This window comes from Hemitrygon akajei, chromosome 26 (assembly GCF_048418815.1).
Source record: "Hemitrygon akajei chromosome 26, sHemAka1.3, whole genome shotgun sequence".
NCBI classification, from domain to species: Eukaryota; Metazoa; Chordata; class Chondrichthyes; order Myliobatiformes; family Dasyatidae; genus Hemitrygon; species Hemitrygon akajei.
The window spans coordinates 36,830,678-36,846,149 of record NC_133149.1 but is presented as its reverse complement, the minus strand read 5'-3'; the positions used below and the strand labels follow the sequence as shown (position 1 = coordinate 36,846,149).

General features: G+C 43.2%; 1 protein-coding gene across 8 annotated transcripts in view; it reads left to right on the top strand.

The window, feature by feature from the left end:
• Positions 1 to 15,472, top strand: part of LOC140716884 (nectin-1-like) — a 539,485-nt gene that overhangs the window by 139,336 nt on the left and 384,677 nt on the right. For all 8 annotated transcript variants that reach the window (XM_073029909.1, XM_073029905.1, XM_073029910.1 and 5 more), the window contains exon 2: positions 10,519 to 10,869. In XM_073029909.1, the coding sequence (XP_072886010.1) occupies positions 10,519 to 10,869 (351 nt within the window). The remainder of the gene's footprint in view (positions 1 to 10,518; positions 10,870 to 15,472) is intronic.

Genomic DNA, 15,472 nt, shown 5'->3' with positions numbered 1-15,472 from the left:
CCACAGGAAACAGTTGAGGCCGGTTCATTGGCTCTATTTAAGAGGAAGTTAGATATGGCCCTTGTGGCTAAAGGGATCGGGGTACGGAGAGAAAGCAGGTACAGGGTTCTGAGTTGGATGATCAGCCATGATCATACTGAATGGCAGTGCAGGCTCGAAGGGCCGAATGGCCTACTCCTGCACCTATTTTCTATGTTTCTATTCCAATCCTCCAAACAACTACGCACTTAAATTCATTGTCCTTTTTACCATCCTGTTGTCCCGGAATCCAGCATTTTAATTTGGTTTCATCCCTGTATTCAAATCCCTGTATGGTATTGACCATGCCTCTCTTTAACCGCCGTTAATTTTACAACTCTGTGCGATCACTGCCTTCCTTTAGTTCTAATCTCCTGCACAGGGGGCAAAGTGGGCACCAAGCTTAGCAAGTGCCTCACCACACCTCTCTGTCTGTCCATCCTTAATATCTGTACCCCAGTTGACTGTTAGTTTAACGCTGTTCAAAAATTCTTTACGTGATTTGGTATCAACTTATTTCTGGCACTCCTGTGAAGCACTTTGGATCTTCTTAACTTAGTTAACTAAGTACTGTATAAATACAAGCTGTCCATTTGTTAGGTTTTATTTAACGTACTGCAACTCGGTGATGTTGTTAGTTCAATAACATTTGTAAGGCTATTTTAAGTCTTTTCATTTGTATTTGTACCTCTTCAGTGCATTTACGTTCCTTGATCTGATCTCTTGCTCTGTTCGCACACTGGGCTTCTGCCTAATCCCATTGTTCATGCTCCTGCATTGTTTGCTCAAACTACATCCGAAACCTCATTTCTCACATGTTTAAGCACTTTAAGCATGTTTTAAGGCTTTGATGATGCACTTTTACCATTTATGGAGTTTCCCTGACTCTTGATGATTTGGCTGTAGTGCCTTCCCTGGAGTGTTGCTCAAGGCTGTTGACTTGTGGCAGAGTCTCCCAGCAGGGTTGCTGTGCATACACCATGACAAGAATATTCTTGGCCATGTAGCCTGATGAATTATGGAGTCCTAGAGCAATACAGCATGAATACAGGCCATTCAGCCCAAATGAGTCCATGCCAACCACAGTGTCCAACCAGCTAGACCCAATTTTCTGTGTGTGTTTGTTTATTTATTAAGATAAGCCCTTCTGGCCTTTTGAGCCACACTATCCAGCAATCCCCAGATTTAATCGTAGCCTCATCCCAGGACAATTTACAATGACCAATTAACCTATCAACCGATACTACTTTGGACTGTGGGAGGAAATGCACGCAGTCACATGGCGAACGTACGAACTCTATACAGGAGGCGGCGGGAATTGAACTCTGGTCACCTGGACTGTAAAGTGTTCTGCTACAGTCCTGATGAAGGGTCTCGGCCTGAAACATCGACTGTTCACTCTTTTCTGTAGATACTGCCTGGCCTACTGAGTTCCTCCAGCATTTTGTGTGTATGTTGCTTGAATGTTGAAAAGCCTAGACAGAGGGGATGTGGAAAGAATGTTTCCTATAGTGTAGGATCAGAGGGCATCTCAGAATAAAGGAATGTCCATTTAGAACAGTGATAAGATGTTTCTTTAGCCTAGACGGTGGTGAATCTGTGCAATTTGTTGTGATAGACGGCTGTGGAGGCCAAATCATTGAGTATATTTAAAGTGGAAATTGATAGGTTCTTAATTAGCTAGGATGTCAAAGGCTATGGGGAGAAGGCAGGAGAATGTGGTTGAGAGGGATAATAAATCAGCCACGGTAGAATGGTGGAGCAGAGTCAATGGGCCAAATAGCTTAGTTCTGTTCCTATGTTTTATGGTCTCACACTTCCCTGTATTGAAGTCCATTCACCACTCCTCGGCCGACTTTTGTAACTGAGTAAAATCCCCTTGTAGACTATGAGCATCTTCTTCACCTATTAATTTTGTGAGATCTGAAATTTACTGATCAAGCATTATGCATTCACATCCAGATCGTTAACAAGGCTCCAAAACCAACTCGTATCATGCATTAGTCACCAGCCTCAATTCCAAGGAACAACGTTCAGCCACCACCCTCTGCTTCCCAACTCTGAGTCAATTTGCTAAAATTTAAGTGCTTGCTGAAATCCAAATAGACAACATCCATTGTCCTACATTCATCTATCTTGTTGGCTGTCTCTTCAAAAAAGCTCTAAAAGGTTCGTCAAGCGTAGCATCCCATGTCCAAAGCCATGTTGTCTCCTAAATGGACTCTTCAGCAGACTCCTCCACAATCACCGTCAGCACAGTGATGTGTGCTTATCCCCCGTTTTACTCACTTTATACCTACGATTGTGTGGTATAGCTCCAACGCTGAATTTATGTTTGCCGACGGCACTGTTATTGTTGGCCGAATCAATCGTAGTAACAAGTTGGCATATACTGTAGGAGGGAGAGTGAAAATTGGGTTGAATGGTTCAACCCAATGGAACCGTACCTAGCTTCCACATTAAATCTGTAAGATGACCCAACAGTACTTCACCCTTTCCCTCCACCTCTTCTGTACTATCTCCCCTTTCAGCCCAGATGAAGGATCTCGACCCAAAAACTTCAACTGTCCATTCCTTCCCCTGGATGCTCCCTGACCCGCTGAATTCCTCCAGTGATTTATGTGTTGCTGCAGCAGTGTATGTGTTTTGAGGGAGGCTTCCAGTGTTGCCTGTCTTGTGTGTGACATACAGTATGTCACTGAAATCTAGGTTGACTGTTTCTGATCCATGGTGAAGCTATGATTTAGGGTTTTCAGTTGTCCTTGGGACCTGTGATTTCTGGATGAAGCCAGGTTGTGAGGCCTGTAGAGAATTTACCACGATGATCTGAACCATTTTGGGAATACAGCTGAATAGCTGCACAACTCGATATTTTTGGAGACTAGTTTTGTGCTCTCTGTATTCCAGACTTAGTTTCCGAGCGTTAGTTAGAAACATCATTGATAACAGATATTGTGTCTTAATATTGATGCACTGCAGGGAGCCCCTGTGCCTGAGTGGCCTCTCTAAGGGTAACAAGATGGTGTGTGTCTGAGTTCCATTCTTGGATAGTTTCTCATCTGTGTATTCTTACTGCGATTACTTAACCCTTAGGTTAACTTCCATTATCCGCCATATCACTTCTGTAGAAGTACCAGGTGGCAGATGATCAGTGGACCAGAATTAGGAAATCTTTTTCTAAACCCCTGGGCATCTTCCTGCAGTGCAATTTGCAAAAGCCGCATCTGCTTATTGTATCCAACCAGTGCTTGGCATCCAAACCTTTTCCAATTAGCCAGCTTTAGCTTCTGAAAATGACTTTGGCGCTCACTGCCTGCTGTTGCTGCCATTTCTTTGGGGGTTCAGCTCTGGGAAGCAGATCAGTTTGATACCCTGTGTGGCAATTCTTACAGTCAAGCTTAGAAAATGGAGTATTGGGGAAGTGGTCTGGATTGGTAGGGGTGGCTGGGGTGTGTTTGCTGAGCTGGTGAGAAGCATTGTTGTACAGGAGTTTCTTTATCAGCAAGGTAAGGTTGTAAACAGAGCAACATTTGACACTCTTGTTCAGTTACTTGCTGAGAGCTAATCCCCACCAGAGTAGATGCAGAGGTTTTAAATGGGAGAGAGTAAAGGGGAGAAACAGAGTGAATGCTGCAATCAACTGCATCCCTTGCATGTACTGCATTGTACAAGAAATGATTTCATTGGACGTTGGTCATTGCTGGCAAGGCCAATGTTGGTGGTGTATCTCTGGTTCTCCCTTAACTCTTCACACACAGGATGGTGGGTTTGTGGAAGAGCGACCAGATGAAATGGTGGGGGCAGGTATAACTACAGCACTAAAAAGACATTTGGTTCTGTACATGGATAGAAAAGGTTCAGTGGGAAATGGGATGAGCTCGGATAGACATCTTGGTTGATATGAGTAAGTTGGGCCGAAGAGGCTATTTCAAAACCAGGTGACTCCTCCCACGTCCCAAAGACATGAGGGTTAGTGAGTTAATTGGTGACATGTATATAGTTGGGTAGTGGGGGTTTATTTCATCGGAAGAGCCTATTACAGGTTGAGCACCCCTTATCTGAAATGCCTGGGGCTGAAAGTGTTTCAGATTTTGTTTGGATTTTGGAATATTTGCATCTATATAATGAATTAGCTTGGGGATGGTGTCCAAGTCTAAACACAAAATCTATTTACATTACATATACAGCTTATACATATACCCTGAAGGTAATTTGATATATTTTTCATAATTTTATGTATGAAACAATAATGTGCATATTGAACCATCAGAAAGATAAGCTATCACTACCTTGGCTGCCCTGGTAGACAGTTAGCGGCTGTTTGGAATCACTGTCATTCACAACTCTGAATTGATGCGCTACCGGTAAACAGACTTTGCCTTACGCATGTTCATCATGCGTGCGTACTGACGCAGCCATTCAGCGTGTTAGATTTGCATCAGTGATGATCTTGGCAAACTCATCAATGAATTTCTCTGCTGCTTCGTGATCAGCCAGATGCGTTACCACCACAAATCCTTAAAAATTTAATGCCATGCCTTTTCTTGAATTTCTGTAACAGCCTGCTGAGTATTCAATTACTGTCAGTTTTTATTCAACATGATCGGCATGCTGTTAAGCAGCATACGTTTGCTCCGCTGACGAATCCACTCCTTCAATACACAATCGAGGTCTTCGTTTTTCGCTAGCTTCTGTTCAGAGGTCACTTTTCAGAGCTGTCTGTGGTGTGCAGACATCTGCACACTGCCTGGGAACCTTCTAGTTGTGACATTGTGTCAGCACTCAAACAAATTTCAGATTTTGGATAACAGATGCTCAACTTGTACTGCGCTGTATTTCTAAATAATAAATAAATGAAGTTAGTTGCTTTTAAAAGGAGTTAATCTCATAATGGACAATAAGAGGGAGGCCAAAATGCCACTTGAATCACTTGCCTCAAACTCACTTCCCCAGCCTATTCCTGTATTCTGTGATTCCTTTAGTGTTCCCAATCTTGAATATATTCAAAGACAGAATGTCACCAGCCACACACACAAATGCCGGTGGAACTCAGCAGGCCAGGCAGCATCTATAGGAAGAAGCACTGGCGACGTTTCGGGCCGAGACTCGAAACGAAGGGTCTCGGCCCGAAACATCGACAGTGTTTCTCACTATAGATGCTGCCTGGCCTGCTGTGTTCCACCAGCATTTTGTGTGTGTTGCTTGTATTTCCAGCATCTGCAGATTTCCTCGTGTTTGCATGTCTACAGCCAGTCAGGTTCCTTTATCCCGAGACCATGACTGGTTCTGAGTTCCTCAGCGAGTTACCCGCAGGCTATGGTAGCATGAAGACTAGTGTGAAAAGGTCTAGCAAAGGATTTGTTTCAAGCCTTTATGAGAAATGCACGACTTATGCTAGCCTTGCATGAGTGCGATTCTTTTTGTCATTGACCCTGACAGCCCCCCCTCAAAATATTATGGCAACATAAAAATAATTCTTACTAATTATTGTGCTTCAGGCCTGAATCTTTTCCCACAAAGGCTTCTGATAGTTTCCTTGAGCTAGTATTGTACGTACTGCTTTTCCAAATTTGAGTCTTAAAATTAAAGGTGAAACTACTGGTAAGGAAATCTTCAAAAAGTAATGACTCAAGAAGGGCAGCATCGATCATGAAGACCCACACTATCCAGGACATGCTCACCTTATTAATTGCCGTTGAGGTGGTGGTACAGGAGTCTGAAGATGCACACTCATCTTTTTAGGAACAGATTTCTGAATGGCCCATGAGAACTACTGTAGCTCACTTTTCACTCTCTTTTTGCATGGCTTATATATTTTAAAAATATTTCTTATTGTAACTTATATTAATTTTCGTGTATTGCTTTGTACTGCTGCCACAAAGCAACAATATTCACGGCATATGCCGATGACAGTAAACCTGATTCCAATTCTAAGACTGTTAAACTGCCTTGGATCTGCAGCCCCAGCCTGTGTTGTCCCATTATTGGAGGATTGGACGCAGTCGGGTGTAATTCGTGAGATGTGCTTCAAGCTCAGATCCAAACTCTGCTGTGCAGGCCAGCATTTCTTGAAGCTTTATTTCTCTTAAAAGGGATCATGTTATGAGCTGGGCCTTCACAACAATGCTTTGAAAGGGATTCAAAAAAACAATGCCATAAGCACGAAGCCTTTGCAAAAATGGATGCAGAGATTTAATATTTCAAGTGGCTGACCCTTCATGAGGTGTTTAATAGGGTTCTCAATAGCAGGTCATTTTGCAGTCATTCAGAGTGTACTATATGTCTCATGGAGAGCCTATGTTTGAGGCAGAAGCAAGGACATAGTGATGAGCAAGTTTCTGGCTGTCAATATTTTGGACCTGACAGTGGTTTTCAGCCTCAGCCTGCAACGTCTTCTAGCGCATAAATAATTTGTTGTTCTGAATAATTTAAAAGGTAAAGATTGAGTAGAGTAAATAGCAGCCTTATTAACCTTAAAAAGGAATTACCAAAAGCCTCTTGCAGGCATTGGGAAAGGAACAGGGGCAGGGGTTGAGAAGTGGCAGTGGGGGATTGGGAGAGAGAGAGAGAAAACAAAACCTATTTCAGGCGGTGGCAGGAGGTGACTGGGATTAGAGAGAAGTGCGTCAGTGTCAGTTGAAGTTATTGAAGTTTGGAACCTTAGGCATTTTTTTCAACTCGAGCAAATATCCAGCTGTAATTGTATTACTGGGCGCAGATGTGACTGACCCATGGACGTCACGTTTACTCTCTGGCTAAGATACTAATTGCATTTCCAGCAGCATCTCTGATTCCCAGGACCACCCTGAGGATGTTTGCTTCAATGCTCATGTATTATCTAAAGCAGAAACTTCACCAGCAAGGCGAAGGAGAAAAGTATTCCAACGCCTGAGAAAGTATTTTGACTGATTCTACACAGTTGAAAACACTGGCTAATTATTTGTGATTTTTTTTCAGCCTCAGTCATTCCCAGAAACATTATAATATTCTCATTTTCCTTTAGATTCATACTTTGGATGGTTTGATTAGCTGGCTGATGTTCTGCAAACAAGAGTTTAGTGGTACAAAAGGCTAAAGGATGTCAGTATCTATGGAGTGAAATGGGCCGTTATTGTTTAAGGATGGAGCCCTTCCTGTCACCTTTTCATACTGGCCACCTCTCCCTTCCTCTTTCAGTCCAGAGGAACAATGTGTTGACTGCTCATTCCCCTCCATGGATCCTGCCTGATCTGCTGAGCTCCTCCAGCTGAGGAACGGTGGTTGTTGGTGCTGGTACCAGTTGGCCATTGAGTACAAATGATTCCACCCTTCTAATTTCTGAGACCTGCACCACAGGGCTGCATGAACCTGGCCCTAAAGGAGCGGACATCCCAGCACACAACAGGCTGGATGAAGCGGTCCACGGATACACAAATACATGCCATCATCTGCTCCAAGGCACTGTAGTATAGAAAGTCCTCTGTGGGGACTTTTTTCTGAAGTAGTGCGTGTTATATCCTCTCAGCAAAGACCACTTTGCTTTGGCTGTGTAATAGTTTCAGAATCAGAACACTGAAGCTGCTGAGGAGTTGGAAATTGCCCTCTGCTTTCAAGGGCAAAAATGATCCCTATGCTTATCTGCTTCACACAAATAACATGCACTGGAATAAGCAGCGTTATCGCCGTGGAGATGTGAAGGTTTTGCGGGAGGGGTGGGGGTTTCGGGTGCATCTTTCACCCTACTCCACACAGATAATCTCCATGTTCAGCTATGATATGTTGAAATAGTGCGTGCGTTGACAGCTGAAGATGTACGGTTTAATTTGAGTGATTTACTGTAAAGGCCACACGGCATGCAAATTGCATACATTCAATACTCCTTGGAACATGAAGCCTAATTTGACAAAATAGAGCTCTGGGAAGTCTCTTTTTTTCTTTATGGCTGGAATGAAATGGGTGCCAGGTCCTTCCTTGGATTAATTTCTGTATTAATGAGGTGGTGTTCTGAATGCAGGTGAGATGCTTCATTCTTTCCAGGGAACGGTCTGAAGCAGCAATTACTGGTTAAAGCCTTCATTGCAGATCAGGGCTATGGTCGATGGTGGTTGTTCTTGCCCATGTCCTGACTGAGGCGTGGGGAAAATCGGCCAATGATCAGTGAAATGGCGACACGGGAGACTGCAGATGCTGGAGTCTGAAGCAGCACGCAACAATCTGGAGGAGCTCGGTGAGTCAGGCACCATCTTTGAATGGAAACGAACAGTCGCGTTTCGAGTTGAAGCCATTCAAATGGTCCAGATGCTGCCCGACTCACCGAGGCCCTCCATCTCTTTGGGTGCTGCTAATAAATCAGTGAGTGCAAGCTGAATTTAATCAGCCCTTCAGTGAAATTCTGCCTCATCTTTTCTGCAATGTCCTTGTTTGCATCACTCAACAGTGGAGTATCCTCTCTGTCAGAAAGGATCATGAGAGGACGCGGTTGTGCATAATTATTATTGTGCTCCAAGTTAATAAGGGACTACAATGGATGAAATTATGGCCTGTGTCCAGAGATGGTATTCTAAAAAACATAAAAGGATGGCATAAGTGAGCAATAGAATAGTGTAAAGGCCAGTCGACAGCAAGATAAAAAAACCCATAAACACAATGAGACGTGTAACGGGAAGGCATATAACGGTCCCACTGACAGAGAAGGCGGGTTCCTTACAGGAGACAGATTGCTGTTCCATTAACAATGGAAGCACTCTCATTAAAGGAGACAGAATGCAGTCCCACTGATAATGAAGGCGGGTTGATTACGGGAGACAGATTGCAGTCCTACTGACAGTGGAGGCAGGATCACTACAGAGAAAGAGTGGAGGGTTGAGATACCTCATTTATGCTCTCTGAGATTCCCTTGAATTCATCAGATCGAGGTGGCTGCTGGCAGATCAGTCAGTGCCTGGAGTATCTGATCACTGAGTATCCAGTGGCTATATTGGCACAGCTAGTTTGGTCACATTTAGAGGAGCACCCATGGTTTGGGTATTCCAGTTGGGCCCATCTATAGGCCCATTCCCACCTATGAAAGTTCTGGAGAACTGACATCTGCTTTGTAATTAGTTTAGTCTGCTTTCAGCGGTTTTGGCCTGCCACTATGAAGGGTTCCCACTGGACATGGTAACCAGATAACTCTAAGGCAGAAAATGTAACAGAAATTACCTGCAGAATGACCACAAGCTCCAAGAAAGGTTTAATGTTGTCCTGTAGCTGGGAGTATTTCATTACTAGATTCCAAGACAGGTTGGTGGGTCGTTAATGTGAAGAGTCCCAGGAGGCTTGTTATAGTTGAGGAAAAAGTGTTGAATTTCATAGAGCAATCCTGCTCTTAATACGTGACCGCTAAATACAGAATCTTGGTGTCTGGAATTGTTTGTATTCTCATGAAGAGACCTCGCTAATAGAAAAGCAGCAAGTGTGAATAGTGTGTGTTTACTGTAACTTAATGGAGAGTTGTGATCTGCACTGTGCACTTCCCAGTTTGGTTTGATATCTAGGTCACTACATTAGTTGTTACTTGTCCATGGGAACAGTGAAATTTGGCAGAAGTTCAGTATGCCGGTTAAGCAAGTATGGCTACATTTGATTGGCAGCATGGCATTGAGATGTAATATTTCATATGATATAGACTCCCATGAATAAATATTCGGCAAATGGAAATGTACAGCTGAATGAATTCAGCTAGGGGTTGTGAGTAAGCAAAGTCCAAGCATTGGGTGTTTAAGTGAATGCCACAGAAGCTCATTCTTGTCATTAATTATGTTGTTCTCTAGAAACTGGTGTTTATCCACACAAATGGAAATTAGTTCCTTGGACCGAGCACTGTGCATTATGTAAAGCAGCACTTGTATTGTTACTTGAGGAATTTAGCTTGACAAGCATCTTGCTGTGAAAGAAATAGCTGGTATGCTCTTTCCTAAGCAGTGCCTTTTCCATAGTCAGCTCTCATCCTCCCTCTTGCCCTCGTCTCCTTCTCAAGTATTCTATCACCATGGCCCTCATGTTGTTTGAATTCCTTAATTGTTGCCAAATTTAATTGGAGCTTGATACACTAAGCAGTACTCTCAGGTTAAGGTAAACCATCAGAGGGCAGATGTCTTTCGTGGCTGAGTGTCTTAATCTCTTGTGACATCAGTAAGGGTAATACGGCTGCTCTTGGGTTGAAGCTGCCTGCCTGCGTAGATGCCACATTGTGTACACACAAAATGCAGGAGGAACAGAGTAGGTCAGGCAGCATCTATGGAGGGGAGAAAATGGTCAACGTTTCAACCCAGCATTGTACGGTTTCATTGTACAGCATTGGCAGTACAAAGGGACCTATGGGACTACATTCCTTTGTAATTCTCTGGCTGTAAAGCACTTGGGGACTTCAAATTCTAAAGAAAAACAGTCTGTGTAGTGCAATTATATGAACAACAATGTAGGTTGGGTTGTTTGCACCTATAATTCTGACTGACTTCTAACAAACAAATGTTGTTGTAGTTTTTCAGGCGCAGACAGTGACGGTGGATGACAGCTTGTCTGGATTTATTGGCACCAGCGTGGTTTTGCGATGCACTTTCGTAAACAACGATCCCAAAATCAAAATCACTCAAGTCACATGGCAAAAGGCAACCAATGGGTCCAAGCAAAACATTGCCATTTTCCACCCATCTATGGGGGTCTCCGTCCTGCCACCGTACCAAGATAGAGTATCTTTCCAAAACCCGTCTCTAAATGATGCCACAATTGAGCTGTCCGGGTTAGAACTAATGGACGAAGGAGTCTACATCTGTGAGTTTGCAACCTTCCCAACTGGAAACCGAGAGAGCCAGGTTAACCTCACTGTTTTCGGTAAGTGATTGTACCCATCAGGGAAAGGTTACCGTAGATTCCGGATTATAAGCCGCTACTTTTTTCCCACATTTTGAACAGCTTTGAACTCTGCGGCCTATAATCCAGAGCGGCTAATACATGGTTTTTTTTCATGCCGCCTCGTAAACATTTTGCCTCGTAACAGTAGACCAATAAAATTGATGAGTAGTTCACAGAGGTCCAATGAAATTGTACGATAAATCAAGCGCACTTTCACAATTAAATTATTGTAAATCAGTCATTTGTACTCACCCTCATCAACATGGAAAATACTCGAAGAAAAGCAAGACCCGAGCGCGTCAGACCCGATTAGACCCGATCGCGTTACGCAAGTGCGTCAGACCCGATTAGACCCGATCGCGTTACGCAAGCGCGTCAGACCCGAGCGAAAACGCTGCTTTTAAGTTAAAGTCGATCAATAACTTTTCCTGGTAGGCTGCAGTATATATATTTTTACCAGTCGCTAGGAGATATTGGAATGTTGTTCGTGCTGTTCAGTAAAAAAGTACATGCAACGTAATTTGTGTTACCGATACGTATGTATATTTAAAAGTAGCGGTGCGGCCTTTACAATTAAAAAATTGATTTTATTTCTAAAATTAGAGCCTGCGGCTTTTAATCAGGTGCGCTCTGTAGTCCGGAATCTACGGTAATTCTGTGTTGGCCAGTAATTTCTAGAGTGCACTTAGGCAATCAGACCAGTGGACTACACTTGGACACAGTTTAAGCTAATGTGTCATCTCACCCTAGTAAATTGAAAACTTATGTTGGCCTTTTTTATATATAGATAGCTTGAATCAATAAAAGTGGCCATAATCTGATGATGTAATACCAACTAATCAACAAGTGACCTTTAAGAAAGGAAAACTTTTTTTTGCCTGATCAGGGCCTATTTGTGGCTCTCGTTTCACGCTGACACAGTTAACTCTCGGAGAAGGTGAGAGATGATACAAGTTTGCCATTGGTCCAATTGAAATGTTCACAGCCATTTTGATCTCCCATCACAACAGAAGTAATTGTGTTACTAGAATCACATTCATTTGCAAATGTGCACACACACAGTCTACAGAAGCTGAACCTCTAAGTATTAAGGTTGAGCTTCTGTAATCTACATGTGTGCACATTTACAAACGAATGTCAATGAAACCACAAATACAAGTGGAGCACCCTTTATCCAAAATTCCAAAGTCCGAAATTCTCCGAAATCCAGAATTTTTTGGTGCTGACATAATGACACAAATGGAAAATTCCACAAGGTTCCCTGGTGACACGCAGGTGGGTGCATACCACAGACAGTTCTGAGGAGTGACCACACATACACTATGTAATGAACAGAAGTTAATGAAGAATAGCAAAACACTGCATAACACAAAAAATGCAGATCTTGATTGTGTATTGAAAGAGCGGATACGTCAGCATCAGAGTGAACGTGTGCCGCTTAACGGTATGCTGATCACGAAACAAGCAAAGGGTCTATTACAATGAACTGAAAATTGAAGGTAAATATTTTATGTACAAAATGATTAAAAAATTGCACAGAAAACTACCCACTCACCCCCGGTGGAATGGGTGGTTGTTTGGAATGGATGGCAAATATGAAGCCAGTAATAGAGGCAGCCATTCAGCTCTGACCGTCTGGAGGACCCAGTTCCATCACATCAGACTATGCTCCAACTACGGACTGTTCACTCTGTGAGCTTCATACCAGCTGTACGTAAACTATATATGTAATGTAAATGGATTTTGTGTTTAGGCTTTGGTTCCTATTCCCAAGGGATCTCATTATATAGATTCAAATATTCCAAAATCTGGAACACTTGCAGCCCCAACCGTTTTTGGATAAGGGATACTCAATGTATATGTTGATCCACCCTGTCCGTAGCTTCTTGATGTCACTGAGTATAGCTACTTCAAGCTTGAAGTCATGATGATAAGTGAAAATTATGTTATTAGGAGCTTGTTTTGCTAATTAGCTCTGTGCAGTGATCGGAACTCGATTCAGTAACTCATGAAAAAATAATGTAAGACTTAGATGTTTGAAAATAGCATAACATTTAATTGTTGGCTCTTAATATAAAACAAGACAGTTGTTCTTCCAACACCTTGTCTCCCAATGTTGCAATAACTCAGGAAAGAAATGCATGGCACTTGTGTACGCTGAGCGTTGTTACACCTGTAGCCATTTAATGCTTGCACCTTCCATCAGTTGGGAGCCTTTCAGAAATGCTTCCAGCTGAAGTGAATCAGGGCAATGCTGTAAATATCACAGAGAAGCTTGCTAATGGCCTAACTGCCTGTAGCTGGAGAGTAATCAGCAAGTGAAGCTAGATAACTGTAATTTCACCAGCCATTACTATTACTCTTCAGCTGGTCTTACAATACTGGGAGGATATTTCACAAATGTCAAGAATGCTTGTCATCATACATTTGATTACCATCATCTTAGACAGGCCCCTGTGGCAAGGATGGCTTGCTTCCACTCTGGATTCTGCATTCTGAAGTGTCCGATAAGGCAATAGTTCCCACATTGGCTTTCTCCTGGTGGGACAGGAGATGCCTGACAGGGTGGGTGGTTTGTGGTGTGGTCCACTCCTTTCAGTTAACCAGGCCTTCTATGTGCCCAATGTATGGCTGTGAGGTTATCAAAAACACAGCAGTGTCTCCCCTCCACCAGGAGTGGTAATGAGCCAGAGATTCCTAGGAGGAGATGGGATGTTGCATTTCTTCAAGCAGGCTTTGCTCCGTGAAAGAACCATTATCCAGAAGGAAGGCCTGGAATTTTGGAGTCTCTGAAATCCTGTCATTAAGCAAGGTTCCTCACTTTGCTTTACTCAAGAGCAGGCTAATTCAGTTACATAGAAACATAGAAAACCTACAGCACACTACAGGCCCTTCAGCCCACAAAGCTGTGCTGAGCATGTCCTTACCTTAGAAATTACCTAGGGTTACCCACAGCCCTCTGTTTTTCTAAGCTCCATGTACCTGTCCAGGAGTCTCTTAAAAGACCCTATCGTACCCGCCTCCACCACCGTTGCCGACAGCCCATAGCCCAGTTACTATTGGTCCCAGACAAAGAGCATTCATTTGATGTTCTGCCATTTATAAGACCATAAGACATAGGAGCAGAATTAGGCCATCTGACCCATTGAGTCTGCTCCGCCATTCAATCATGGCTGATCCTTTTTTCTATCTCCTCCTCAACCCCAATTCCTGGCCTTCTTTCCGTAACCTTTGATACCATGTCCAATCGAGAACCTATCAATCTCTGCCTTAAGTACACCCGACGACCTGGCCTCCACAACTGCATGTGGCAAACAAATTCCTCAAATTCACCACCCTTTGGCTAAAGAAATTTCTCCGCATCTCTGTCTTGAAACGGCACCCCTGTATCCTGAGGTTGTGCCCTCTTGTCCTAGAACTCTCCCACCATGGGAATCATCCTTTCCACATATACTCTGTCTAGGCCTTTCTATATTCGAAAGGGTTCAATGAGATTTCCCCCCCCCCCCCCCCCCCCATTCTTCTGAATTCTAGCAAGTACAGACCCAGAGCCATCAAACGTTCCTCGTATGATAACCCTTTCATTCCTGGAATCATCCTTGTGAACCTCCTCTGATCCCTCTCCAATGCCAGCACATCTTTCATATTGATCTTGATATGAGCATCAAGATTGATATCTTTCATCTTCAGTAGGAGATGCTTTGCATGTGATATCCTCAAGGGTATATTTGGTCTTGTAATCTTAAACCATGTGTCCTCCTTTCTGTAATATCTTCAGTGTTTGGAGTGTTACGAACCCCGTAACTGGGTCACTTACCAGCAAAGATAGAGAGGTCCGTTGAAGTCTGATGGTACTATTTTTAACAGTATTTATTAGTAAAAATACACAAAAATAATATCAATGCAAACATACAGATAATATACGTCATCAATACTAAATCTAAAAGTGCAGGTATAATAATAATAAGAAATAAGCTCTATCGTTGTCTAGGGGATAATGTATTGTCCGATGGAAATATAAAAGTCACTTAGTTCATTCAGGCTGCAGCCTTTGGTTGGAGTCAAGAGAGAGATTTTTAGAAACTTGCCAGCTTTTCCTTTTTATGATGTCGATCCTTCGAAATTTCGTTGGTGTAGCCGGTCCTTTAGCTAAGCCGTTCTTCCGTGGTAAGCCCGCCAATTCCTAGGCAAAGGAAAAGGACGCACGCGAGCCCCACCGGCTGTCGCTATTAAACGCTGTCACGGGATTTCTAGCATTTCTCCTGGTGCGTCTAAAGAGGTTGTTCCCCAGACCCTCTTTTATCCTTACTCACGGGGTCTCAGATGTCAATCAGGTTGGGATGATGCAATCCCTCAACCAGCCCACTCTGGTCATTCCCTGAGGGCTTCAATGAATAGTACAGTACTCAATACACAATTCCGTCTCCAAGAGACAATGGCCGTTATCAATGGTTCCGCCTTTCTGGGGCCAGGGTACATTCCAAAAACTGTGTATTTGGGACGTCTCTCTCTCATTTCCTGGGTCCCAGACCCGAATTAATAGCGATCTTGCAATTCTCAAAAAGGAGGGGGCTACTTTGTA